The following is a 27,261-nucleotide window of genomic DNA, read 5'->3' as shown; positions in this document are numbered from 1 at the left end:
CCCACATTCACAAGTGTTCCTGCTACCTGCTAAACATTAGTTGAACAAATAAAGGGGAAAAAAAAAAGTCAGCATTGTTTTCTGACATCCACAATTTCTTCAGTAAGCGGGGGGTTTGTACTGTATCAACTGTTCTGACATTCAGAACTGAATCACTGCAAGGTCCCTTACAGTCAGTTTGTGCTTCTGGGAAATACAAAATGCTTAGGAGACAGTAGCAATAAACAGTAGTTTTCAAGTCTTTCCTCCCAATTTACCGTATCAAGAAATTCTTTCCTTTGAGGCAGTAAGTCAGGAAGCCTTGCGAAAAAGGTCCAGAAAATGTGGTTACTGAGGTTTTTTGCTTGGGTTTTACTAGGTGTGTCATACTTGGAACAGTTTTAAAAGTCTCTTCAAAATTCAGACAGGCTGTTTCAGTACTGGAATTGTTATAATAAATAACAGAACACAGATGACATAGTGACTGATTTGTTAATCATAACTCAGGTAATAAAATATCCACTGCATCCTGTTCAAAGCAGCATTTATTAAAGATAGTATCAAGATAAGTCAACGCGTAATGAAGCTTTCCCTCCTACAAATATGTAAACAAGTTGACAGCAAGTTATTATTACAATATAAAAATTAAAGCTTACATTGCATTTTTTTAAAGCTACTAACTTCAGTCTTAATGTAGACAGTCTCTGGTCTGTAACATTTAAAAATAAGAGTTCTTGAAAAATGTTAAAGTATTGCCTTTGCACAAACACATTTTTGTAGAAAAATACTTTAAAATACCAACTTTCCATTAATAAATGCAACACCAAAAATAAAACGCATCTTTTGTCATGAACAGCATTGAAATGCATCTAGCATTTACTCCACCATTCCATTTAACCAAATTATCTTGTGTTAATTTTAGAATTCATAGTAGTTTGCAAAAAGTATCTTGGATAATATTCAGTTGCTTTCAGATAGCAAAGCAATTAGCATTAAGTAGCTAATATTGGCAATTACCTTGTAATTGAAGTCTGGCCTAGGTTTATTTGCAACCGAGGCCATCAATTTTATCCTCATCTCAAGCCGTGCATTTTAATATGTACAGTAGGTTCTTGCTAAGAAATCCGAGTCAGTTCAGATATATTTTGGGAAGGCTTGAAACCTTTATACGATTTAACAAGAAATACATATTCTCTTTGAAAGTACCTTTAACTTCTGTGTAAGTTTTTCTTTAGCTATGTTAGCAGTCCTGTTGGTGGCAATCAGTCAATTCTCAGGAAACGCTTTGTTCGTAAAAATATATAATTTGACATCAACTACATTTTACATTCCAAAACCAAAAAGAAAGTGAGGTTAAATTTTGATTTTCAACGTTTTTCCAAGAAGTTTACTGGCAAAAGCTAGACAGATCAATTTTGCAGTTGTTAAGGCAGAAGAGTTTGAAAATTCCCTGTACACAAAGTTTAGAAGATTGTGTAGTGGTTCAAAACCAAATGAAACTAAATCCAACAAGCAGAGAGAAATACCTATCTTTGGGATGAAAGCTAATCACACCATTGTGCCCTGCCCAGCATCAGCTGACAATGAACAGCAAGGAAAAAAATAATTAAGATAATACAGTGAACCAGTTTCAGGATTAATTAATTCGAAGAGCAAAATCGAGCTGTCAAGAGAAGAATTTTACAGTAGGATATTAGACTGAAAAAAACAGCTAGGAAAACACTGGAAGTTTTATCACTTAAGACAGTATCTGAGAGAACACAAGAACATTTATACGTGAACAGAAACGAATACGAATAATACTGCCAGCTTTCCTAGCTCCATGCATAGTTCAGAAAAAGGAGAGGTTATTTAGCCTTTGTCACTACTTAATGAGCGAGTTAAGTCTGCCAGAAGTTACAGCCTCAAATACATAACAACACGTAGCACAACTTACTGACCACGAGTGTGGCAAAGCCTAAACTACTCAAATGATCTCTAGCCCTGGAAATGCAAAAAGAACACAACCCCCAAAACAGGATCTACATGAACCTGTAACAGGAATTGTAATTCTGAAAGAAGGGCTTACCCTGCTCCTTCATGCAGGTTCTGGTTTGTAGAAAGATGACAATTTTATTGCCATGCTTGCCAGTAAAACAAACGTAATGAGTTAAAGCAACACGTGGCAGCAAGTGCTCAAGGAGGACCCTCAACTGGAGTGTAAGAGATTCCACCCAAGGCCCAGGTTAGTCCAATTTTCGAAAAGGAGCAAGACGTAAGATGTTAGAGGAAACTGAGGCTTTTGTATATGCATCTCCTTATAAAAGCTAGATCACAACTTGCAGTTTTGGTTAGAGGATGGGATTTTTGCACTATGCTCATTTGGGAGAGAGCAGCCTTCCTGTCTTCTGGTGCTGCCTCTTTGAATACAGTAATACAGGTTTCGGCCTTTTAATCACATATGGACTGGTGCAACTTCCTCAGAGATGCTAAAAGCGCTGCACCATCAGTATTGTTATATTTGACCAAGGCTTTGCACTTGGCTTACAAATGCCTACAATAGCAAGTGAGTAACGCAGGGCTAACACAGACCAGCTGCATTTTTATCCATACAATTCCAACCCTGGCCCAAAGTCTACAGAAGACTATTTTACATGCCAGTATATATTAACAGGTCATTAAGTGCCTGCCAGCAGTGAACCTGCTACAGCTGTAATATAAGGAAAAAGAACTGCAAGCCTTAAGAATTTGTTTAAAGCACTGCAGTAGAGTTGTAGGTGACTGCCATACCTGGAGGAAGGTCTAAGGACTGGAGTCTGACATCCAAGGATAAGAGGGATCACATAGCATTTTCTTTTCAAGAGAAGTAATGCCATCTCCCCCCTTGCCAAGTAATAAAATACTATCTACAAAAAGTGGGTGTTTTCTCCCTGAATCCACAGTAGAAATATAATTACACAGAAAAAGAAAAATCAGCCTAATTCAGAAAGTAGAACCAAAGGGGACCTCAAAAAGTCATTTTTACAAGTCCCTGCCTTGAATGACATTCCAAAATTAATCTCTGTGCAAACAGTTACGCCATGGGACTCTAAGTTAATAAAATGGCTGACTAAATCACCTAGACTTCTAGAAAAAGTTATCTGCATGTAAATATTTTAGTAATAACTTTAGCAATAAGTACTACCCAGCCAATTTTAGAATCTACATACGATATGAAATAAACATACATACATGTTCTTATATATATATATATATTCACTCTTAAAACAACGCAGAGCAAAACCAAACCAGGACCTGAATAATCTACCATACATGCCTTCATGTCAGCATGACTTTAATACACAGCTGATGGGCTGATCAGATCCCTGAGGTCTATCACTGGAATTGCTACAAGTTTTGCTTACCACAATTGTAACCAAAAACTGACTTAAATCATGTTAGATCTCTCTAGGTGAAGGAGGAAGACAGACACAAAACAGCAACAAAGAAAACCCCCCACAAAAACCCACAGAGCCTGGTAATACTTAGAAAGGCACCTGATAATATTGTTAATTGTTAGTAGCAATTATCTACAGCATTCTAAGTGTGCTTAAGCAATCAAGATAAGTTTTAAAAAGACCATGAAACACAAGAATTGCTGGCATTCAAAAAGGTAAGTCTAACCTACTTAAGAAGTTACTAAAATGACATGTGCAGCTGTAAATCAGTAAGAGTGTGCAAAACTATACAGTTTTGCATAAAGTGCTAAATGTACCCCCAGTTTGCACCTATTAATATAAGTTTGTTAAGCTTGGCAATATGATGCAAGAAGATGATCTTAAGGATGTACGATATCTACCTCATCTTTCCTATTCCTTCCCCACCATCATCTACTGTCCTTTAAACTGTACATTTCCAAATCACACAAAGGCCTTTCCAGGAATTGTAGTTCAGCAAAATATTTCAAGTATACCTATCTTTCCATGTAAACTTAGGGACACTATGGGTTCGATTTTCACAAGTTCCAAACACTTAAAACTTCTGCTAATTCAATCAGAGTTGTAATTATTTCGGTCTGTTCAGTACCTCTGGAAAAAGGCTGTTTCCTATTACACATTTAACTCCCATTTAAGGAGTGCTGAAGTTCATACTGTAATGTGTCCAGATTTAAGTCTAAACAATAAGCAATTACAGAAAAGCAGAGCAATACTTTACCAACCGTTTCGGTTCATAAAACCAAGTCCTACCATATCTATTCATACATACTCATTATATGAATCATACATAGATCTTTAACACTCGACACACTGAATTCAAGTTATTATAATACAGCAGTTTGTCTTGCAGGCATTGTGCAATACACTTAGAAGTATACAGCGGGTCTCTTCTTTATTCTGTATTTCAGTGATCCATACCGTATCTGAGGGGAAAAAACAATAATTATAACTTAACAAAGACCTGAGATGACTTCAAGCAGAAATATTAAGTACCTTTCCACTAAGTGAATCTAGTGAGTGCCTTTAAATGTGCTTTGGACACTCCAGATTAAGTAAGAACATCTACCTATGACTGAACAAGATACAGTTTCAAGAGAATTGGGCAAGAAGGGTAAGTCTCAAAGGTTTTCCCAGAATTACCCAAAAAATTTAATAAGATTCCATATTTATTCTGAAGTATCTTTAAGTGTTGTGGCACATACAGATATAAAGCACTTTGAATCCTACGTAGAATCTTCACGTTGTGGGTTACAAGTCAAAGCAGGCCATATGGCTATGGGAACTAAACAATTCTGAATGTTCTTTAATCCATTAAATTGCAGATGTTTAAGTGTGCACAACCAAGACATGCAAATGCAGATAACAATACTGCGATCTATACCCCTTTCAAGGTGAGCAGTTCCTGGAATTTGGGCTTGCTGGTGTCAGCATTAGTATTCCAAGCACAGAGTCTAGTTCATCTCCTCCTCCCTTTCTCCTTGCTTTGTTCACTTCGTTCATGTATTGCCCTTAAAAAACCCCAAAGTACAAAAACTCCAAGCTTAGCAGTTGTTATCACGTACTTCCTTCTCCATTTAGCATTCTACAACCCAGTAACAGTTGATAACCCCTCTAAGATTAAGGGGAAAAAAAAAAAAAAGCATTACTAAAAATCTCAAGGTACACTTTTAAAATCAAGCTCAATACTTAACTAAGATTATTTCCCCTGTACTCGGCACTGGTGAGGCCCCACCTTGAGTGCTGTGTTCAGTTTTGGGCCCCTCACTACAAGAAAGGCATTGAGGGGCTGGAGTGAGTCCAGAGAAGGGCAACGGAGCTGGTGAGGGGTCTGGAGAACAAGTCTTATGAGGAGCGGCTGAGGGAATTGGTGTTATTTTGACTGGAGAAAAGGAGGCTGAGGGGAGACCTTATCGCTCTCTACATCCACCTGAAAGGAGGCTGTAACGAGGTGGCATCTGTCTCTTCTCCCAAGTAACCAGTGACAGGACAAGATGAAATGGCCTCAAGTTGTACTGGGGGGGTTTAGATGGGATATTAGGAAAAATTTTTAGACTGAAAGGGTTATCAAGCATTGGAACAGGCTGCCCAGGGAAGTGGTAGAATCATCATCCCTAGAGGTACTTAAAAGACAGGCAGACGTAGTGCTTCGCAATACGGTTTAGTGATGGTTTTGGCCAGTGTTAAGTTGATGGTTGGATTAGATGAGCTGAAAGGTCCCTTCCAACCTAGACAATTCTATGATTCTATGGTCACACTTGCCTCTTTACGGCCTTTAATAGTTTTCACAGATTTCATGCTCTGAGTTCTTCGAAGGCCTCTCTGAGCAAACATTTCATCCTCTGAATGTGTCCCCTCCATCTCTTCATCTGTTTTATCATCTCCAGGATTTTTTTCCAATGGAGTTTTGTAACCTTTAAAAACAGTTTAATGAAAATGTTTAATAAGAAGCAGCTGTAATTTTTAGATTTTGAAGAAAGCCATGAGTTTCATCTTTAACACACATCCCCTATTCTTTTAAACCATATGGTGAGTCTGCCAGCTGTTTCAGAACAGCAAAACATCTAGTCTGCCAGGAGCTTGATACTTATAATCGTGTCATTTTTAATTAACAAGCCATTTCATTCCACAGATAAGTAATGCAGTGATCCCTTAATTGTCAAAAGTTAACCCACTGATGTGCTACCATCTTCTGCTTTACACTGAACTGCAAAAACCTCAGTGGTCATCTTGAGAAGTACTTAAGATTTTTGGCCACGATCCCCATGGGAGGTGGGTCGAACTAGATAATCTTTAAAGGTCCCTTCCAACCCAAGCCATTTTCTGCTTCATTGGATCTTTCTACATACTTGCATACCTCTCTGCATACTTAATACCAAAGTCCTCACAAAGATACAGTATCAAATGTTTACATCCAGCAAAGATAGGACCAAGATCATTACCAAGGATTCTCACTAGAGGGCGCAAGCTGCTTAAAAACGGGTGCTGAGGACCTTGGAGCCCAAAAGCCCTGAATCCCCATCACACACCTATCATAAACACCCCAAATGTAGTCTGGTTCCTCCCCCTGCCAAGCTCTCCTTTCATAAGGCCATTCCAGAATGTACAAGCCATAACACTCGGAGGCACCTTTTAGACTCCAAATCCTACTTTATTCATGTGTAATGTATGCTTCATTTTAAACCACTATTTTATTTAGGCTTGATTAGATTGATTTCTTTTGGTAATTTCATTTTTTCCCTGAAATTAGAATCACATTCACCTACTCCACAGCTACTTAAGGCAGACTTGCCTCATCTGCCATTCTGGAGGCAACATGTCTCTGCCTTCAATTGAGTTTCAATTCATCATTTTCAATATGGAAGATTTGAATCACATTTGTTACTCATACAGCTCCTGACTAGGGATGTTTGCAATGACACCAATACTTCCTTATCTCTATTTGTAACACTTCTTCTGATGCATCAAAGTTACATTTGTCTTTTTCACAGCAAGCATACTGGCAGCTCAGCATCCTACGATCAATATTCTTCCACAACTAGGTCTTTTCAACTGATTTGCACAGGAGCTCCTGGCTCAGATCACAAAAAAAAAAAAAAAAAATAATATTCTGTTAAGTGCAATGAAATATCACTATGTAGTGCTCCTAAGTCTATCCATGGTTTGTTCTTATTTTAAATCTCTAACACTGAAGAAGCTTCAAAGAAAACAGAAGAGGTGTATACTATGTTTGGGTCCAGAAGTAGGAACAATTAACTTACACTAGCTCTAAAAAAGCATTTTGACTTTTGAGATTGAATCTGACCATCAGCGGTTATTTACACAGTATAATCTGTGACTGAGTAATAAAAAAAAAAAAAAAAAAGGAATTTGAGCATTTTCAAGCTGTTTCAGATAGATAATGCTCTATTACCAAGGAAGAGCCCCTGCACAACAGCTGCATGACATCATCCCTAATGCAACTCTTGATGAATTCATGGGCTCTCTGGCCAGTATCCACTTTCTTTGCACTGACCTGCACAGGATACCTTCTGGGCTCAATTAGTAATTCAGCTTCAGGCCATCCAGGTGGCCAGTTACTCCTCAGAAACACCATGGGCTACCTATCATTCGATACCTGGAATTCCTTGTACCCCACAAGCACTACCCCTCCTCCAAGTGGAGGAACAAGAAGAAATGACAGGCTTAGGCAAAAAGAAAGTAAGTAGACCAGAGCTATTTCATTTGGCGGAAATACCAACTACTCTACATTGCAGCCTCAGCATTTAAAAGGTGCAACTGACAGCCTTCCACTGAAACCTTCCTTCAAGCACCATTGGCTCAACAGGAAAATGATGATAACGATATGTAATATAATAATAAAATAATAAGACTAATAAAGTATCTCTGCAAAAATATATCTTGGTCACCACACCATCTTTTGGGTGTTGATGTGCATAAGCCATGATATCAGTTATGATAACTTAATGCCTTCATGATTCCTATCACTACAAGCAATTTTGTATTTTGAACTATCATTACAAACCTACTGAATTTGTTTCCATTAATTTTCTCTTCCTATTTATTGAGCTTCCATAAATTTCCATGTTTAACTTTTTGTACGTTTGTCACAGAAACACCACTTAATCATAACTGTAAGTAAAAAAACCTATAAGCTTTACTTTGGCAAGGAATTCTCGTTGCTAATCGGCAAAGATAGGAGTAATGAGTACAGTATGACTACACTGTTAGTGGCTGTGAGAAGATAATCCAGGTGGCATTTTTCAACTGTTGTAATATATCTTGCCCAGGTCAACTCTATTCAAATTCACTGGAATTCTTTGAGGCCCTTTCCATTTCTAACTAGGGTTAATATATTTCTGCTTTCCCACCTTTCTTTTCCAATTCACCTTCAGTCTTTGGTGAATTGTTCTTCTAGCTCAAAAAAATAGATAGATACTTACCTGAAGATTCACTTGCAGAAGCTCTGGTTTTCTTTTTTGCTTCTGGCAATGTCTGATAGGGCCTCTGTCCTACTGGCTCATCTCCTTGTATAGTAGTCAAATCATGCATACTGAAACTTCTCAGTTTCTCAGTTATCGCACCTTGACTCTGAAATACAACAACAGTATCTTTAAAAACAAAGCAGAGGAGTGACTTTGCTGTTCAAGCTGGGTTAGGATATTTAAGCCCATGCTTCCTCGTTGCACTACAAAATTCATTAAACATAAGCATGCGGCAGATTTACATTTGCTTTAAGCACTGCTTTTACCCAAGCTTAACTGTATAATGCTCCTAGACCAAAAAGTTACAGATAAACTAGCGATTTCATTACAAATGTCTCATTTCACTCCTTTAATCTGAGCAAATAAAGGCTTTCTGGGTGAGGGGAAGTGTTAAAAAAACCAAAAACATCAGAAATGCTTAATTTACTTCAAACATACCTCCCTAGCAGTGCTAGGTAGCATGACAGTGGCTTTAACACTTCAGTTTTAAAAAGTTTGAAGATAAAGATTTCTGTCCTTTTACATTTTTACCCTCTACAAATTTGAATATGCATAAGAAAGGAAAAAAGCGTTAAAAATACACTCAGTAACATTAACTCAAGTAACTGAGAAAATGGCAGCACTACAAAAGCTCTAGTTGACAGAAACTTAAAACCACAAACCAAAGAGGTCCAGGTTCTCTTACTAATGTAGCTTTACTGACATATTGCCAACCCAAAACCTAATGCTACATATAAGGATAGTTGATCACATTTGAGCATTAGTATTCTTTCTCTGAGTACCTTTACATCTTTTCTATATAGGACATACAGAAAGTTCCCCTTTGGAAATGAGGGTCGTCAAGCAGCTCTTTCATCTTACACCAAATGATCTTAAAGCATTGAAGCTTAATTTATTGTACAAGCAACTAAAAGGACAAGCACATTACTCAGTATCATGTTAAAATAACATTCAATTCTTCCATCTATGGCATATGAGGCAAAAAATAACCATTTCAGAGGAAGGTTGACAAGCCTGTGCATGAATCCCACTTCAAGCAAGGGTTCAAGATTTTGTTTCATTCTTACAAGTGAAGCTTTTACTAAAATTCCTCATTTGAGCATTATGTTAGCTAGCAGTACCAGAAATCCAGGTACAATTCCACACTTCTATCTGCAACAGCACCAGCGTAAGGCAGTTCTTGTACCACTGGCTGCAGCCATTTGTTCCCACTCTCATGGCAACAACTGTTTGCAGCTGGTAGACCAGAACACTAAATGATTCCATGCTAAAAATAGCCAGGTAAAGTGAAGAGACAGAGTGATACTCCTTAAGCTTGCATGACCACCAAAGCCCGGGGGGCTGGGGGGGGAGAGTGGCTGAAACCTAATACTTATTTTCTAATTGCCTAGTCATTAGTACAGCATATAAAGCTAAGACAGTGTGCTACACAGGCAAGAAGAACAGGTTTTAATTCTTACACCACCTTTTGTGGTGTAAGAAAATAATGAAGAAAGGGTTTCCTATAAAAGAAGTAGAAGCCTTTACTTTTCTGGTTCTTTCTACATACTTTTGGGATGACTGACAGTTCTCAAGAACACAACCACTGCTGGCCTTTAATTTGAAATGCACTGCTGACACTGTACAGCCTGTGTACGAACTACTTTAGAAATTCTGAAATTAATTTTATTCCCTAAAATGGCTTATATATGGCAGGTCTGTCTGCCCTTAAAGCAGGAATCCTGCCCTTCCACTACTTCAGTTCTTGCTTTGAAAAGCATTTGCACAGTAAACCAAACCAGGAACCAGCTATGCCTGAGAACTAACAGTCAGCTGTTAGGACACTAGAGAAAAGAACTGAAGAGACAGGACTGCTTCTTTTGACAAATAACAGCTTACAGTATCTGCTATAACTTTTAAGACTGTTGATCAGTCTGCATCCTCTGCTTGAACAGATGCAAATGGACTCAGGTCTCAATCACTGCACACTGACGAATGCATAATATGGACTCGGTTGGTTCTCAGCACAATCCATACAAATTCAGCACAACTCCACTCACTAAGTGTGGACAGAACTTACTATAAAATAGTGACAGAAGCTGGATTTGTCCAGAAGTACAAAAAGACACACTTGCATAACAGTTACACAGCAAGTTCATTCATCATGTGATGTGCTACAAAGAGACATTTGGAAATCATACAAGATAATGTAATTAGGATTATAATAAATAGCATGCTAAGAAGTAGTCACATCAAAAGCTTGTATTTCCTATTCCACTGTAGATATAGAGGACTAGATCCAAGCTGGGAATGTTCAGCTTATTTTTCAGTGCAGCTTTTGGTTACAGAATTTTGTTTTTGTAAGGGGAAAAAAGTCATACTATGTGCCATAAAATAACATTGTGCCCTTAACCAGACCGCACACTCAATGAGGCTGGAGCTCCCATGGAGCACTGTCTCATTCAGCAAGGACATAACAGATTCATACAATGGCCCCTTCATTCCAAAAGTACTTGCCAAGATGGAAAGTTTCACTCAAGTTACACCCAGCAAATATTAGAAAGTTTGAAAGGAGATAGATATATAGATATACACACACAAAAAAGAGATGCAGCACACGTGCCTGAGAGTCACAGTAGGAATGGGGGCTACACAACCACTGCTGTACTTCACAGTCATGGTCACACATTATACTAATCCCATCCACATACTCCCTACTGTCCCCCCCCACCCCGTCTCCTGCCTGAATACAGTCTCCATCCCACCCCGGGAAGATCCCGTTTAGCAAAAATCAGGATTGATTTCTGCTGCACACCACTGCATAGACTAACTGGAGGACAATTTTCAAGGCATTTTGTGTGACTGTGGGTGGGTTTTTTTTAATAATTAAAATTTAAAATATTTTTATAATTAACACACACACACACACCCCCCCATGCTCATACAGTACTTCAAATTTAGGAAGATTCTTCCACCCATCCCATGCTCAAAAGCAGTAGGTAATTGCCTTCTGCTGAAACAAAGCATTCCACAAGGATCTGGATTACAATCAGCTCAGAATGAAAACCTGGCTGAAAAATATTAAGTACCCTCTGCTTCAGGAAACGCCACATTGCATGCCCTCTACTGCAGGAAGTGTGACAGTAACATTCACATTTAGACTATTAATGCATTAAAAGCTTTGATATCTTGTTTGAAAGTTCAGAGAGTTACTAGCCGCAGCTTGAAAGCAAGATGTTTGCCCACAGAAGAGAGGGAAGAGCAATCCAATTGCAGGTGGAGCTGAAGGGGGATCTCCTGCTTCCACACTCACACCACGGGTAGAGCAGCAGCCATCACCTCTCCCCAGCCCTACACACAGCCCTGAGATGCTGCTCGGGAGAAGATGGCAGAGCAGTTGCCATGCCTGCACTGGTGTCCCATTATTTCAACAGTTCCTGTCAGTAAAGAAGAAGAACCAGCCCAGAGGCTGCCAACTAAACTACACCACAAAAGATTGAGACACACACATTTACAGTTACAATGCAGGCAAAAAAGCAGAGAACAATTTCAGTGCTCCAATTTCTATGTAAATGAACGTTGGAGAGAGAGAAACTGTGAAGTTTCTGTTGTCTTAAAATAAAAGTCTTGAAGAATAAGCCTGCTTGTTTTAGGAAATACTGTTGAATAAATATGTTGAGCGCTTTTCAGAGGCCACGTTCATTACTAGCGACCAACCTGAAGCCCTAATTTAAGTTGTAACGGGTTTCTATATCTAGTTTTTGATAAATATAGCCTACTTAAGGGACTCCTTTTGAGACTACTGAGACTCTAGTAAGCTATTAGTATGCCGTCTCATCAGCTGACCCTCATGTATGAAATGCCCTTCTCTATTTTCTTATTGGGCATGTATTTTTATAGTCTATATACTTAACCCAGGGAAGTTGGTGTAAACTGACGCCACACAGTATGTCTGCCTCGGGGACTCTTTTTTTCTGTTGTTTAAATTGGACTTGCACCCCCTCAGTAGTCACGATCGCTGAACGAAGCTCCTTGCCTTCATTGGATAAGTTCTCAATGGACCGCGTGTCCACAGAGCTGCTGGGAGCCCTGTGGCCGCCGAGCCGCAGCGTGCGGCACCCACATTCCCAGCTGTTCTCTCCTTGATCCAATGCGTGCTGACAGGGAATGACTTCTGTTCCCTCTCAACCTGCAGAGGGACTGCTGTCCCGTGAATGACCTCTGCAGCATGCTAGGCAGTCCCAGCAGGGAGGAGGGATGAAAGGAATATTGCTGGTGAGTTTAGCTGCTCAGTGATACTGGCTGCTCGCCACAGCTGGCTGCAAGACACCTCCTTCCTCTGCCATGCCCTGAGTGGGAAGAAGGGGAAGTCTGAGCAAGGCCATTAGAATAATATTCAACCAGCAAAGAGGCAGGACATTCAGGATAACTATAAGACATGCAGAAACACAGCCCTCAAAATGCTGTTGGTGGTTTTTTTTTTTTCACCAAGTAATACTTTACAAATGAAAAATACTTGTGTGACCTCAAAGAAGGACAGTGCATTTCACAGCTTATTTAGCAGCCATCCCATATGTGGTAACGGAAAAACCAGTTTTCACTACTAGCTTGAGAAACCAGAATTTACATGTTGGCCAAAATTGGAACGTACAGGTAACTGGCATCTCAAGATCTGGAAAGCAGACACAAAAGGTATACATATATATACACACAAGGTATATTGGTGGAACTTAGTGCTGTGGACATAATTTCCACAATTTCACATACTATTGAACTGAAAGATCTCCAACAAATTTCCTATCATTAAAGGCATCTTGTTGCTGATTCTTTTATACTCTAAATAAATTTATTAAATATAAAAGCCTAGACTGTATTTCATCTTTAAGTCTCCTGAAATCAGGATTTCACAAAGAATTATTTTCTTACATTAACATGGCAGTAACACAATTTAAGTTTATGTACGCTATTTAGCAGGTTTTGAAACACTAAATTTTGTATGAACAGTGGCTAACTAGTACCAGCTAAAAATATCAGTACAGGAACATAAGCTGCAAACCATGGCTCCTGCCAATTACATCTTAGCTTCACTACAGCGGAGCAGGTTTAGATCTATGGCAAATTTTGGTAGACAAACTTGGCTGGCTGCTCCAGCCTCCCCTACACAGCCAACTAGCCTTTCAGTACTAATCCCATATTCCTTTGAAAGCCCTTTGAGAAAACTGCTCTTTCCCACACTTGATCTTGAAAAGATTCCAGAGAGTTTTCAAGCTATTTTACCACTCTCCTAAAGTCAGCACAAGCAGACATCACAGCATCTTTTGCTTGGACACTTAAGCGAACAGAAGGTTTCTTTGGACCTCCTCTTCTATTTAACCTCCCACATTCTCTACTCCTAATCTGAGATCCGGTATGGCAGAATAAGCATGGCTGCTCCTTAAAAAAAAAAAAAAAAAAAAACCAACCACAAGACTGATGAAAATGTGTCTCCTTCACACTAATCTAATAGGATTCCGTTTCTGAAATCCTATAGCATGCTCCACCACCTCATACTGCAGGGATAATCTTTTCACCCGCTGGAGGCAGCAGTCAACTCTTGAGAAACACAGCACAAAATCAAGAACACATGCATTGTCTTCATTTGCTTGCATGGAGCAGTCACGCTCAGCTTTTTGGAATGACAAACTTCAGAGAATTTTAACATGCCAAAATAAAGATTTTCAGTGAGTCTCCTCTTTCATACTGCTTAAAAATCATGTCTATTTTAGGTCTTTGGTATTGTGACGGTTGTTTTGCCCAAGCATCTCATCTGCACTGAACTAATTCTGTACAAGTATTCATGAGTATGTTTAACAAGTTTTAACAAATAGAGCAGGCATCTTGCCAGTCACGGCTGAATAGCCATGAAATCTAAACACAGACATTTAGGAAAAAAATTGTTCATTATTCCATAAGAAAGTGGGAGGAGATATTTTTGTGGGGGGTTGGTGGGGTTTTTTTGTTTGTTTTGGGTTTTGGCTTTTTGGGGTTTTTTTTCCCCCCCACAATATTTCTGTAACACCATAAAGATTAACAAGGAAATATCCAACCTTAGCCAGACATAAGGAAAGCACATAGAATGCAAGTATCACTACAGGTGCACATTGTAACAAATTATGACTTGCTTTTCAGCAAACAATTTGCATTTTAGCATTTAGCATAGTTCTTAAACTTTTTCCCAGTGGAGTGCTTTGAGGTTCTGTTTGTTGGGTTTGTTTGTTTTAAATAACCTATTCTCACTCTGGACACTTTCCTCCCTTTAGAGATGTACTCTATTTCATGCCTCAAGGCAATACTAAGAATTTGAAAAAAACCAGAGTGATCAAATTGAATCACCTTCTCAATATTTTAGGCTCATTATGTCTGTATTTTAGAACAAAAAGTTACCCACGTCTTTAAAAAGAACGCACACAAGATACATGAGTATTTTTCCAAATCTTTTTGACACAGCAACGTAGTTTTAGAGCAACATAGCAACGTAGCTTTTAGAAATGTCTTTGATTTATAAAGCAAGAAGTTCACATACAAGCACATACAAGCACAGAAACTCAAGTTGAATGCTAGCTGTACCTACTTAACTTTGACAGCCAGGGATCTCTACACTGCTGTCATCTGCTAACCGTGTTCAGGTTTTCAGTCCTGTTACTATGAACACAGGAGTTTTGTTTATTCCCAGGAATAAATTAATCCTGATTACCTTCAAACTACCATTTAACCAGGCCACACACATCTTTCTTTCCATAGTTTGTATGTGTGTTTTGGTTTAAAGGACTATTTGGTAAGATACATATTGCCTAAAGTTATACACCTTTTGGTGGGCCAAAAGTTGCTTAGACTCTGATTTACAAGCTTGCATTTTGTTTTCCTAAACCTAGAACCCTCTGAAATTCAACCGAAGGCCATGAGCTTTGTAGGAAAGTGACAAGGTTTGGGCCAGACTGGCCACCAAAACGGACAACAGATGCTCCAGATGATTTGGGAACAACCACAGGTTACTTCATGATTCAATGGGAATTATGTAACAAAGCAAGAGTATGCTAAGCAGCGATATGCAATCTTATGCTTAGTGTATTAATTTAATAATTCAATCTACAAGTTGCAAACAAGTTAATTGTGTCAAAATAACTTTTATCTGTGGTAGTAATCTTTCATGCCTTACTTCATATGTGGAGTTACCTCAAGTTGATTGGAGAAAAACAGCAGAAAAGCCAGAAATCCTTTAAATAGTTTGTTTACCAGCAAGAAAGCACAACAGAGACAGAAAAGAAAACAATGGTCATCTTTACCAAAAGCCTGCATAGAAAACTGCATGGTATCTTTCAAATTACAGTAAACTGATCCCCATCATCGAAGAAATAGTTACAAGCCATCTTAAACAAATACACACAGTGTGAGGAGGATGAGAGGGCTGCAGCCCTTAAATGGTGTTCTAGATTTCCCACACATTCGCAGAATTAATCCTTTTGTTTAGGAACAACAAATCCTCAGTACAATTAGACCATTCTGTATCAAGGACGAAAGTAATTAACGCAAGCAGAAAGTTACCTTTACAGCCGCTGTCACTGCAGCAGTTGCTGCCAAATTCAACCCTTGCCTTCCAAAATTCACCATGGTCTCATAGCCTCTTTCTTTGGCTTGTACGATGTAGTCATCAATCTCCTAAAAGCAAAACATACCGAAGTTTTAGAGGGCTTTACATAAGAGAGTCACACTACTCCACAGTATTATTTTTCCATCAATAAAGAAGGCAGAAGAAATCTTCAAGAAAATATTTAATGGGACAATTATTCTTGCCTTTGTATACTGATGTTTCATTCACTTATACTCTCTCATTTAGAAAAGGATTATGTCTGGTCAAACAAGTTGATAAAATAAATCACTTTTGTCCAGCTGAGAAACATTGCAGCTATATAACAAGTTCGTTACAGGGAGTAAGCTTAACTTGTCAGACCAAAGTTGTTCAAGAAATAACATGCTTAAGATGATATCAGAGAGTTGCTTAAGAAGGTAGAGTCATCTCACAAAGATCTTCTGAAGCCAGAGCTTTGACACAGGTTAAGTACCAAGGACAATACAGTCATGACATTGATCCCCAGCTGTGCTAAATACCTGGAGCTGGAGACAAAGGCCTCAAGGTAGTTCACAACAGCTAGCAGACTACAGGGAAAAATCCATTTAGCTTATGAAGTTGCAAACTGTTTATAGTTCAACTTTCAGAAGGTCAAGATGACTGTACTGTTCATATCAGTGGCAATCATGTCAGCTACTTGTTTTGCCTAATAAAGGCAAAGCCTAGCACTGACCTTTATGAATGCTATTTTCCGTACAGTGAGGTTTTTCAGTAGTAGTCTTCACACCTTTGCTAATCACTCTTTCCACACATCCAAACAGAATACTGAAAAAGAGCTAAGCAGACCTGTGGCCCTATTGTACTTCAGCTAAAGCTAAATATCCTTTACTTATTTTCCACTTGGGCATTTTCTGTTGCAGACTGGTCTTCCCTTAAACCTCAGAAGGATGTCTCTCCTCTTATCCTGTCAAGTTTGCACACCAGAAAAGTCATTGTCGTCACTTGTCCTCAGAAGTTCTATTACTAGGCTATGCTAGAAAAAAATGGAACATTAAAAGCTGTTGCTAAAACCGCATTCATGCTTCTGCACAGGGAGTACCACACATGTTCTTCCAGTACAAAGTCAAACTGCATCACTTCCACTCCACTGGGTTCCCCAAAGTGCATGAAATAGCCCAGAGAACACCAGGGTATGTCATGTCAATAAAAAAATAGTACATTGTCTGCTCATGCAAGTGAAACAGAAGCATATATATGAGCAGTCATATGCACTTGCCTCTGCTAGTCCAAGTTCATGCTGCCTGGCAAACCAGTAACACGCTGATCTGCTTTTATCGTGTATCTAGCAACAGTTAGTATTTCAGCATATGTTATTTCCATATTAGGCATTAGAAATATGAGAAGTTATTTCTTACCCTTTCTTTAGAAGAAAGAAGCGGGTGGAGAAATTTTCTGTAGATTAAACTCGCCCCTCTAGTATATGGGGAAAGGAGCCAAATAACAAAAGCTATCTTCAGTTCATAGTAAAGTGGAAACCTACAGACAAAATAAAGATTGCATGAAATCAACAACTGCAATAAGAAAATGCACAGTAATTAATCATCACGAAGAGATATCTTCAAAAAACACAATTACATATTAGCATATATGTGACTCTTCACATAAAAGTTGTTAGACAAAAATTAATTATAGACATACGGATTTAATGTTTTTAATTGACTGTACTGTCATTTAAGAAATGGAAACAATATACTTGCTTTACATTATACATTCCTGCACAGAGAAACTACAGTCCTTCCTACAGGAACTTTTAAGAGTTCTTAAGATTCTCTTATTCAGTTGCTCCAGCAAAGGTGGAAGTTTTATAGTCCATACTTCAAATGACAGTCTACAACAAGCTTTAAAACAGATGTTATTCTTCACATACACTGAGATCTTTTCCTGAAAAAAAAGAGGGCTACCAACAAACACAACTTATTTATTAAAGTTAAATCATTACAAATCGAAGAACATCAGAAACAAATACAGTTTCATCCAGTGTTCTTAAAAGGAGGCGCTTACCAAGAGACTGTTAGGTCAGTTATTGTTTCAGTAACTGTATAAAGAGCAAACACAATCCAATACATCATCCAGCGAACCTGAAAATTAAACACCATCTTTAGTAAGAATCGTGATTTCATCTTTCACATAATACACTATACACTGTACAGTCAGTTCAGAGCTGTCAAAGCAAGATGTTCAACAGTACCTCAACTGTATCAACCAGGTTTCAAATTAAATTATATGAAGGTCCTAAGGGTTTTTTGTTCATAAGTAGAACTGGTGGCAGCTACAAAAAGCTAAGTGAAATGGCTGGGTGACCACAGTCACAACCTCACCTAGGCTGCCTTCACAGGTTTGATTCTGCCTCTAGAAAGCTTTAGTGATAAGAAAAAAAACCCTGGAAAGAGCCAGTAGATTATCATAAGTATGAAATGCAATTCCCACTATAGTACTAAAGGTTATTGCACTCATCCATATGTTTATACTGCACACACAAAAGTCAGCATTAGTAAGTCAGGTAGCCTTTGCTTTCATTTCACAATATATATTATTCAGCTATGCTTTGCAGTTACAGTTCTACATATGTTGTTAGCATTATGGTATTAACACCAGGGCAAGAAAGGAAATAAGCATTTTAATGGAAATTTAACTATATTCACATGCCACAAAGTTTTGTTAATAAAAGAGCTCATACGTAAGTATCTAAATACTTCAGGGGTTTATATCTATATACTTTTTTTTTTTTTAAGACTTGCACTATACATCGTTGTTTTGAAGTCAGACAATGCTCTTAAAGTACAAGTTTTGTTTTCTAATAGTTAACCAAATCTCTCATTTACCTTGAACATCTGCTAAGATTTGGTTGTCTAAACTGATTACATCTTCCAGAATAAATATTATAAAATCAGTTTCAAGCATGTCTTTAAAATGTATTGCATTTGGCCATTCATATTTCCAAAATAGGTCAGTGCAAACCACCAATGGTTATTCATATCAACTGAATGCCCACACGTTCTTTAAATTCCAACAATATCATTGTTAGAAAAAAAAAACAGTTTAAAAAATAAAGAGAAGAAAAGCAATCTGCAACCTGATGCAGTAACCTTATTTAATTTGCAATACACAGACTACCAACTCTTCTGGTATACCCACAAAGCATTAAATACCACATTTGCTAGACATCAGTTCAAGTCCTAACTTCATGGTACCCTCTTTCAAAAGGGTACCTTTCTTTTGTACAGAGGACATGGCTCAGATTTAGTCTTCACTTTTAAAGCTATCTTTTTTTTAATTGGACTTAAATAAGTACTCAAAACCTAATGCTACACTGCTGCCTATTTCATAGCTGTGCATTATGCTTTAAAACCACTTCCTCTGTCACAACTTGACACCCATTCATCTTAAATGCTTTTCTGCATTTCAATTTGAAAAGAAACTCAGTCATGTGATGACATTCTTCACTTCAATCTCTCAGAGGATTTAGATATTTCAGGCTTGAATAAGCTAAGACAAACCTACACAACAGCTGAAGTCATCTCTGACAGGCCATGTGACATTCAGGCTGGTGACCCTTCCATGAACCAGAGTCAACACCTGAATAAAAATAAAATTAACACCCACTCTTGCCCCATCAACCTAAGGGCAATGCAATGCAATTTTTAAGATGCCATGCAAGACTGAATTTTTTTTCCCAATATATTTTATCCAGGCTATTCATTTTAATCAACAACTATTTCTCCAATTAGGAGCAACAGTAGAAGTGGAGTTTTTCTTGGGCTGCTAGGAACAGTAAGAAATGCTCTGCAGACGGTCACATGAGATCTGCCAGGAGTCCTGCTGAAGTTTGGGCAAGGATCCTCAAAAACAAGTCAAATCACTTCCTAGTACAACTACTGCACTAAATGGTACCAAAGTATCCTTGACAAATGAATCCGAGTGACTTACAGTGGTTTTTATACCAAAAAAAAAGAATATCCAGGAAAAACAGATCATATTTGACACTGCCCAGAAGACTATCACCTACTTAACTCTTAAAGATGAAGTTAGAGAAGCTTTGATTGAGATTTGCTTTTTATGTTAAAAAGGTTATCACAGATTTGTTTTGTTGAGCTTTTTTCCTACCATCCAAGTGTTAAACTCATCTTTGTTGGCTTTAGCTGAAGCACATCCTTTCAAGCCAGGATTTTGAAAATAGAATTTGAGAAGACTGGTCATTAAGCATCTGAAACGCAATTTAGAAGTCCGATTACAAGCACTTTGATGCAACACAGTGAAAAAACTCCTCAAAGATCTTAGTCAACTCCATTAAACCAGAGTATGAATAATAAGATCAATAATTAATAACTACAAGAGCAAATAAATTTCCTCAAAGGCACAGATCCTCATTTCTAGAGCTAAAGTCCATAAGTGTGGCTTAGTCAAAAATTTCACTGTTATAAAGCTCTTGCAATCCAGCAAACAAAAACAGATGGCTCCTGAGCCACACATAACCTCGGAAAAGAAGTTACACTTGGGCCGTAACATGACTGGCAGCAGAGCTGTGCCATCTGGAAGGCTACAGTTAAACCTACATCCCCTCTGTGAAAGAAGATGACTGAGCCACAGATCATCCCTAAGATCTATCTGGACACTCAACCCAGCCAGCAATGGAGTGGTAATTCACTGGGTCTCGTTCATTTCAGCCCCATGAACATTTTGTATGCAACTGCAAGTTCAGGAACTGCTCAAAAACCCCAGGTGACTGAAAAGCAGGGTTTTCACACTAAATGAAAATGCACAGTTGGAAAAATATGATTCCAGGCCCTACTAAAGGTCTTGTGTAAATGACAAGCATCTCTAAAAAAGGATGCCCAAGAAAGACAGGTAAGGCATAGCTAACTGGACAATTGAGATAAGAGTTAAAATCTCAGCATTCTACAAACATTATTTTTCTTTTTCTAGAAAGCATATTGCAAAAGGCAATAGTAACCTCTTAAAGTGATTTCTTGTATTAGAGTATGAAACTGCCACCCTCTACTTAGCATGTGGATCCCTTTTGAGGGAGTAGTGAGGAAAAGGGGATTATAAATTCTTCGCATTATATACTTTCTTGAGAGGGTAAAGTAAGCATGGGAAAGGAAATTCTTCTCTGATTTTTGATGGGGTTTTTCCTCCCAGAAGCTTAGCTCTGGCAGGCACTAGGCTCTATGTGCACAAACTCTAATCAGCTTGTTCACAGAAACCAGAAGTATAAATATGCCCACTTTGGACCCTTGATAGAGTGATCAGACTAAATGGAAGACATAAAAGGGGAGGAAACAACAGCTACTGCATTCTACTTCTATGAAGAAGTACAAAGCACAGACATCACGCATCCAGACAGTGGCATTAAACTCAGCAGCTGTAGCTGTGACCTAAGTAACTGATGGCACTGACTCCATCCTGAGTCAGGCAGCCAAGTTAAGAACAAGGTTCAGAAGAGAATATAGGTTAGTTGCCAAAATCAAGTTACACTGCCTCTTGAAACACGTAAGTAACTCAGTGACCAAAGCTCCTTGTGACTGCAACTGGGTAACATTCTTGTGGTAATCACCATTGCTCACACTGAAAAGTAAATAATTAAACAGATTAATTCTAAACTGCAATAACTACAGTAACTGTATCTTTACTCTTTTGTCTGTTCCGCTTCTCCCTCCACATCACCTTAGTCAAATCTTTTGCTTCCCTGGTTGCATTTTTTCTCCTCTTTGAGGAACAATAGATTAACCAGCGCCATCCTTTTCTCAGGTAGATTCTGAGCCCCCTGCTGAGCTCCATACAATGGAGCTCATGCAATGACAATTAAACTGCTGCTACTGTTCAAGTGGTCACCAAGAATCAATTTTTCATTGCTTATACTACAGGTGTTGGCAGAATTAGGAATCCTTTTTTCTGCCCCTCTACCCAAAAGTGCACTTTGAGCACCTTGCTGAAATGCAGCCAACACTTTAAGGTTTATGTTTTAAAATCCTCCTAGAAATATTTGTATACAGCATAGTGTGTTGAACACCTTTCAGCAAAGTCTATGAGAAGACTGAGAAACCTTAACTTCAGCTCTCCAAACAAAATCACAGGATTACCACTAGATTCACACAACTGTTATATCTAATATTAAAGATAGTCGAATAAAGTTTTCATGACTTATTGTACTGCTTAATGCAAATTTCACAGCCGTATGTCAGGAGAGGCATTTAATTCAGCAATTAAAAGGAACGCAACTTACATATTCCTTCACATTTTTTGTCTTCACAGCTTTGTATGAGTAATACGCAGGATACAGCATCCCAAACACCAGCCTATAGGGAAAAAAAAAAAAAAAAAGAGCTTTCAGAACCTGTTATACCATATATGACAAAACGGTGACAATACATCGTTAAAGCCATGGAACCAAATTAATAAAAAAATCCCATTCTCTAGCTTGGGGAAAAAAAAAAAAATCATACCGTTATAGGTTGCTTGGAGGAAGTTCAGCAATACTCAAAAATAGAGCAACATGAATGTAAAAGGCTGTATGCCCTGAAGATAAACAGTTTCATAAGACTGCCTCTAACAGATAATGAAAGTCTAGTAGCTCCTCTGGTTCAGCTACAAGCAAAACCAGTCCTGCAGTCTGTCCATACCCAAAGACTGTTTCTGCATTGGCAGGGCTATCACACTTTAAAAGCCCCTAACAACAATTGGTAGGTAATCAGAATCATCTACTTTTATCAGATTACCAGAAGATTCTTCAAAAGCAATTTTAAGACAGGAGTCACGTAACTTCAGCTTCTTTTACTACAACTCTGCAACAGCAACACATGGAAACAGAGGCAAGTACGAATTAATCCAGTTTTGCTCAGCCAGCCAATTTCTGCTAAAATTCTTCAGATACAAGGTGCAGAGCAGGGTGAGAGTGTTCCAAGCAATCCATGCTGAGAGCAGGATCAGAAAAGATCTGCTCTAACACAACTTTGTTACAACACGGTATTTTCTAGTAAGAGTCTTGGCCACAGACTAGTGGGACAGTTCTTTGTAAGAAATTGAACAGCAGTAGTTGCCATCTCCTTGACAAATGCAAGAGCTCCACACTTCTATTTCACCAGCTTGTTACACTTTGTGAAGTCAAGCAATTGCCTGTCCTTCATTCCAGCTGGCCTAAAGCAGCAATTACAGCAAAGTCCGGCTACATCTCTAGCATCACTTACAACTTGCTCAGGATGGTTACGTGGGTGAAATACACACTTGTAGGGATATCCAGAGACCTTCTATCAAAGTTCAGGACTCTTAAGTAATTTAACTGCTCACAGTTAGGTGAAAAAAGATGCATCATGCATTTTTTTTTAACGAGTCCACCTAAGACAGACCTGGCATGTAAGATTTCAACTCAAATGGCTGAAATTTACCAAACTAAATAATGAACTAAAAATTTAAGATGTTATAATTGTGTCAGGTAGCTGTAAATAAGTGGTTCTACCTACAGAGCCACTGCAGATGACTGCATGACTCTACGAAGCTTTACTGTTAGACCCAGGAAAGAAAAGAATTCTAAGAACCTGTAGCCCACTTTACTCCTATTTGTTTTTTAAGCAACTATTGCAAGAGCCTTCATCTTCTTGTTATTTCCAAAGACTACCACAGAACTTTCTTATTATACAAGATATCAATATAAGTTTGAATTTAATCAGTTTGATATCCACCATCTTCCAAGCAATAATCTGATATACAGGCAGGAGTCTTCTGCTTGGTAGGAAGACAGTTTAGAGTACTCAAGTCATCTCCAACAGACAACATATAGTACGTAAGTGAAAAAAAATATGGAATTATTAACAGCAAAGGTGACACTTTCTTCAACATCACAAATACCATGGAGAGAGGGTTTCTCCATCTTTAGTGCAAGACAAACACAAGGTTACCTGTGGAAGGAAGCCTGTTGCAGGGGCTGGAGCATATCGGCAGACGTTAAGATGTAAATGCCACAAATGATGGGGGAGAATAAAATTCTGGAAACATAATTACAGAATCCTTCATGTTTGAAAGGGCCTTGTGAAGTCATCTAGTCCAATCTCCTGCTCAAACCAAGGTTGACATCGGATTTGGACCAGGCTAATTAAGGCTTCAGCTAGTCAGGTCTTGGAGACTTCCAAAGAGATTTCACATCCCCTCTGGGCAACCTGTTCCAGTGCTTTATGAGCCTCCTAGTGCAAATTATTATTGACATCCACTCAGAACCAGAAGTTCAAAACCATTGTCTCTCTTGGCTGAGTAGGACAGCAAGAGAATGAGCCTAACCTCCAAACAGTTCCATAAGATTGCTAGTAAATCCCCTCAAAGCCTTCTCTTTTCTGGCTGAAGAAGCCCAGTTCATTCAGACTCTCCTCACAAGTCATGTTCTATGACAGCACATGTAAATTTCTTGCTACAAAGCATACGAAAGAGAAACAGTTTGAATCTTTTGCTTAACAGATTTTTGGTCTATACTTTCCCACTCACTTTACCATCAAGTAGCACCACTTCTATTTAAAAAAAAAAAAAGGTCATATTTTTAAATTTAAACAGCAATTTAGGCTCTGAATGTGTCATCCTGTAGAATCTGGTAAAATCAAGAATTGAAACAGAAAGGAGGTTTTTTTGAGAACACTGCCTTAGAAACAGTTGATCTTCAAGCAGAAAGCTTATTATACTAACAATAAGATGATGATAAAAGTTAAGCTAAAGATGACTTCAAGCTAAACAAGAACAGTAGCATGAGACAAACACAATAAAGGTAGCCAGTTTTGCCCATCTAGCAAATCTTTATGTTACTCGATACTGGTCAAACCAAGAGTCAGAAAAATCCCTATTTTAGTACTCACTTTTTTCCTTTAAAGACTTCTTGTAGAGCTCACTTTTAAAACCAAAGAATAAGAAACTTTACACTCCAATGTATTATTACTTATTAGCGTTCAATACTGTTGTAAGATGTAAGCGTTAGAAAAACTGCCATTTGTCCCCAAAAAGTAGGCAGATCGGACTAAGAATGAAAAACATCAGCATGTTTAGCCAGTAAATATAGGAACCAGTACTGTGAAGTTTTTATCTCCTTACAGCAACAGTTGACATTTTAAGTGTGGCATGATGCTGCTGCCAATTCTAGCATCACTACCTCCTTCACACGGGCAAAGTCATCTAATCTTAGAGAAAGCTACCAGGCAATTTAACAGTAGAAAAGCCAACTTGTCGTCAGTGAGCGTAGTTGAAGGTCAGCAAATTCACTTTTACCCTCCATCTGTACATGATAGATTAGTATACAGGCAAAAGAGAGATTGCTGCAGCTGACTGAAGCAGAAACACATAGAAGAGGAGCAGCAGGGAGCCTAGGCACTATCAGTATTATTGACATAGATAGCTACAACAGCCGAGCATTTTCTAATAGTTTCCCTGTTTGCATCAATACCCCCAAAAATCTCAAAGTTGTTAGCAACATGTACTGCTAGGCATAAGTTCATCCCTCCTCTGGTCTATCTATAGTAATTATACAACACACTTACTTCAAGGATGTGCCAAATTATTCCAGGGCTTTGCAAATGTAAAAGTTTAAGTGTTATTTTTAAAACTGCAGTTTGTATCTCACACTGGATAACAGCAGACTGCACTAACGTAGCAGGCAAACACAAATCCAGATTCCACAGATGGAAACAGATTTCAGCTGAGTGTGATGTCATTTACCTTATTTTACTAGTAGATATATGGATAATCCCGTTTACCTACATAATTTTACTGCCAGTTGTATGCCTAGCTATTTCAGCTGTACTCAGCAACTAATGTAGCATCCCTATTTTGGTACAGCCACTTCCTCCACAGACATTTTGCTCATTTAAAGAAAGATGTTTCTCCAATGCACTGGGGTATCAAAAAGGCTTGAAATTGGAATAATGTATTTGTGTATCCATATAGTTTTTCTAAAACAAACATAACCAGCTCTCTGTATTATCACATAATCTATAGTCTTACAGTTTAAAATGCTTTGGAGTGCACAACTATTTGAAAAATTCACTTCTGAAGCAAAGCAACTGCGTTTGCATTTGGCAGTCACCTGCACACATATTGTCCTGGCACTGAGCATACTTAACCTGGATAACGAACAACTCCAAAAGTAATCTTTTAAAAAATAAAATTTAAAAATACAAGTGGAAGCCACCAAGTTGCTCAAAAAGACTACTTGCACTCCAACTCCCAAAACACTAAGCCATTAAACCAACAGTACATTTAAGCCTTCAGTCTGTTCACATTGGCAAAGAACTGCCCGAAGCAAGGAATACCAAGGATCTTAATTCTTTCGTTCCTCTGAAATGCAGGAAGACAAGGGCCACAAGCCTTCCCTTATAGTAAAAGCCATTCAGAAACTCGTTCAGTATGAGATACTTTGAGGTCAATGCCGTTTGCTAAGCTCCCTTTCCTTAACAAGTTTGATAACAGAGACAACAACAATTTTTCCACCTACTGACAGACTGAGATCTTGGCACAGACTGATGCAGAACCAGGCATTCATCGATGCATTCATCTACAGTAGAAACACACACCTACATCCTGAAGGCTCACTTGACCGCATTTGGCAGGTTGGAGAATAAAAGAACCCTCCCCAACTCCTCAAAGCCATGGAAGCAAATATAAATACCTGATATACTCCGTAATTTGCTGGCCATGCCCAGTTCCCCTTCCCAATGCTAGACTTTTCCTGCAAGTTACGACAGGAGCATCTTCCATTCCTGTCATATACACACAAGCTTTTCTAAGACCTGGAAATACCAGCAGTAATATAGATGTCTCCCAGCTGTATGTCTGGCATGAAAGCCTTAACTGTACTGCACGATCTACACAGAAACTAGGTCTGATGTTGTTAGTATCACTTTGCTTCTATATGAACTATAATTACTATTTCATGTTACAGTTAGTGGGTTTAGTCCGAGCAAGATTTCTCTTGAAAGGGAAGTTTGCTAATGGAAATTAAATAGCAGAATGAAATCTAGTCTGAAAAACAACGCTCGAGTCTTTGGCTGTCTGTTCTTGGCTTTAAAAAGGAAGATATAGTCATACTCCTTAACAATGCATCCAGTGAGGTTTCAATTAGCACACACTGGAAAAGCATAAACGTTTTTGCTTAGACTGTATGCTACTCATACGTGTAAGCCACTCCCATAAAAGATAAGCAGTTTGGATATATTTTTATTTTGGCTGTAAAACA

General features: G+C 38.4%; 1 protein-coding gene across 1 annotated transcript; it reads right to left on the bottom strand.

The window, feature by feature from the left end:
- Window positions 1-513: 513 nt before the first annotated feature.
- REEP3 (receptor accessory protein 3) lies at window positions 514-22,351 on the bottom strand. The gene is made up of 7 exons (XM_074154745.1): window positions 22,285-22,351; window positions 18,063-18,139; window positions 17,417-17,537; window positions 15,977-16,090; window positions 8,375-8,522; window positions 5,694-5,845; window positions 514-4,357 (listed from the first exon to the last, which is right to left on the bottom strand). Exons 1-7 carry the CDS (start codon window positions 22,342-22,344, stop codon window positions 4,301-4,303), a joined length of 729 nt encoding a protein of 242 aa, XP_074010846.1. The 5' UTR covers window positions 22,345-22,351; the 3' UTR covers window positions 514-4,300.
- Between the last annotated feature and the right edge of the window lie 4,910 nt (window positions 22,352-27,261).

The sequence above is a fragment of the Numenius arquata genome, chromosome 10 (genome assembly GCF_964106895.1).
Source record: "Numenius arquata chromosome 10, bNumArq3.hap1.1, whole genome shotgun sequence".
Classification (NCBI taxonomy): Eukaryota; Metazoa; Chordata; class Aves; order Charadriiformes; family Scolopacidae; genus Numenius; species Numenius arquata.
Note: the sequence above shows the minus strand (reverse complement) of the source record. Positions and strands in the feature narration are given on the sequence as shown.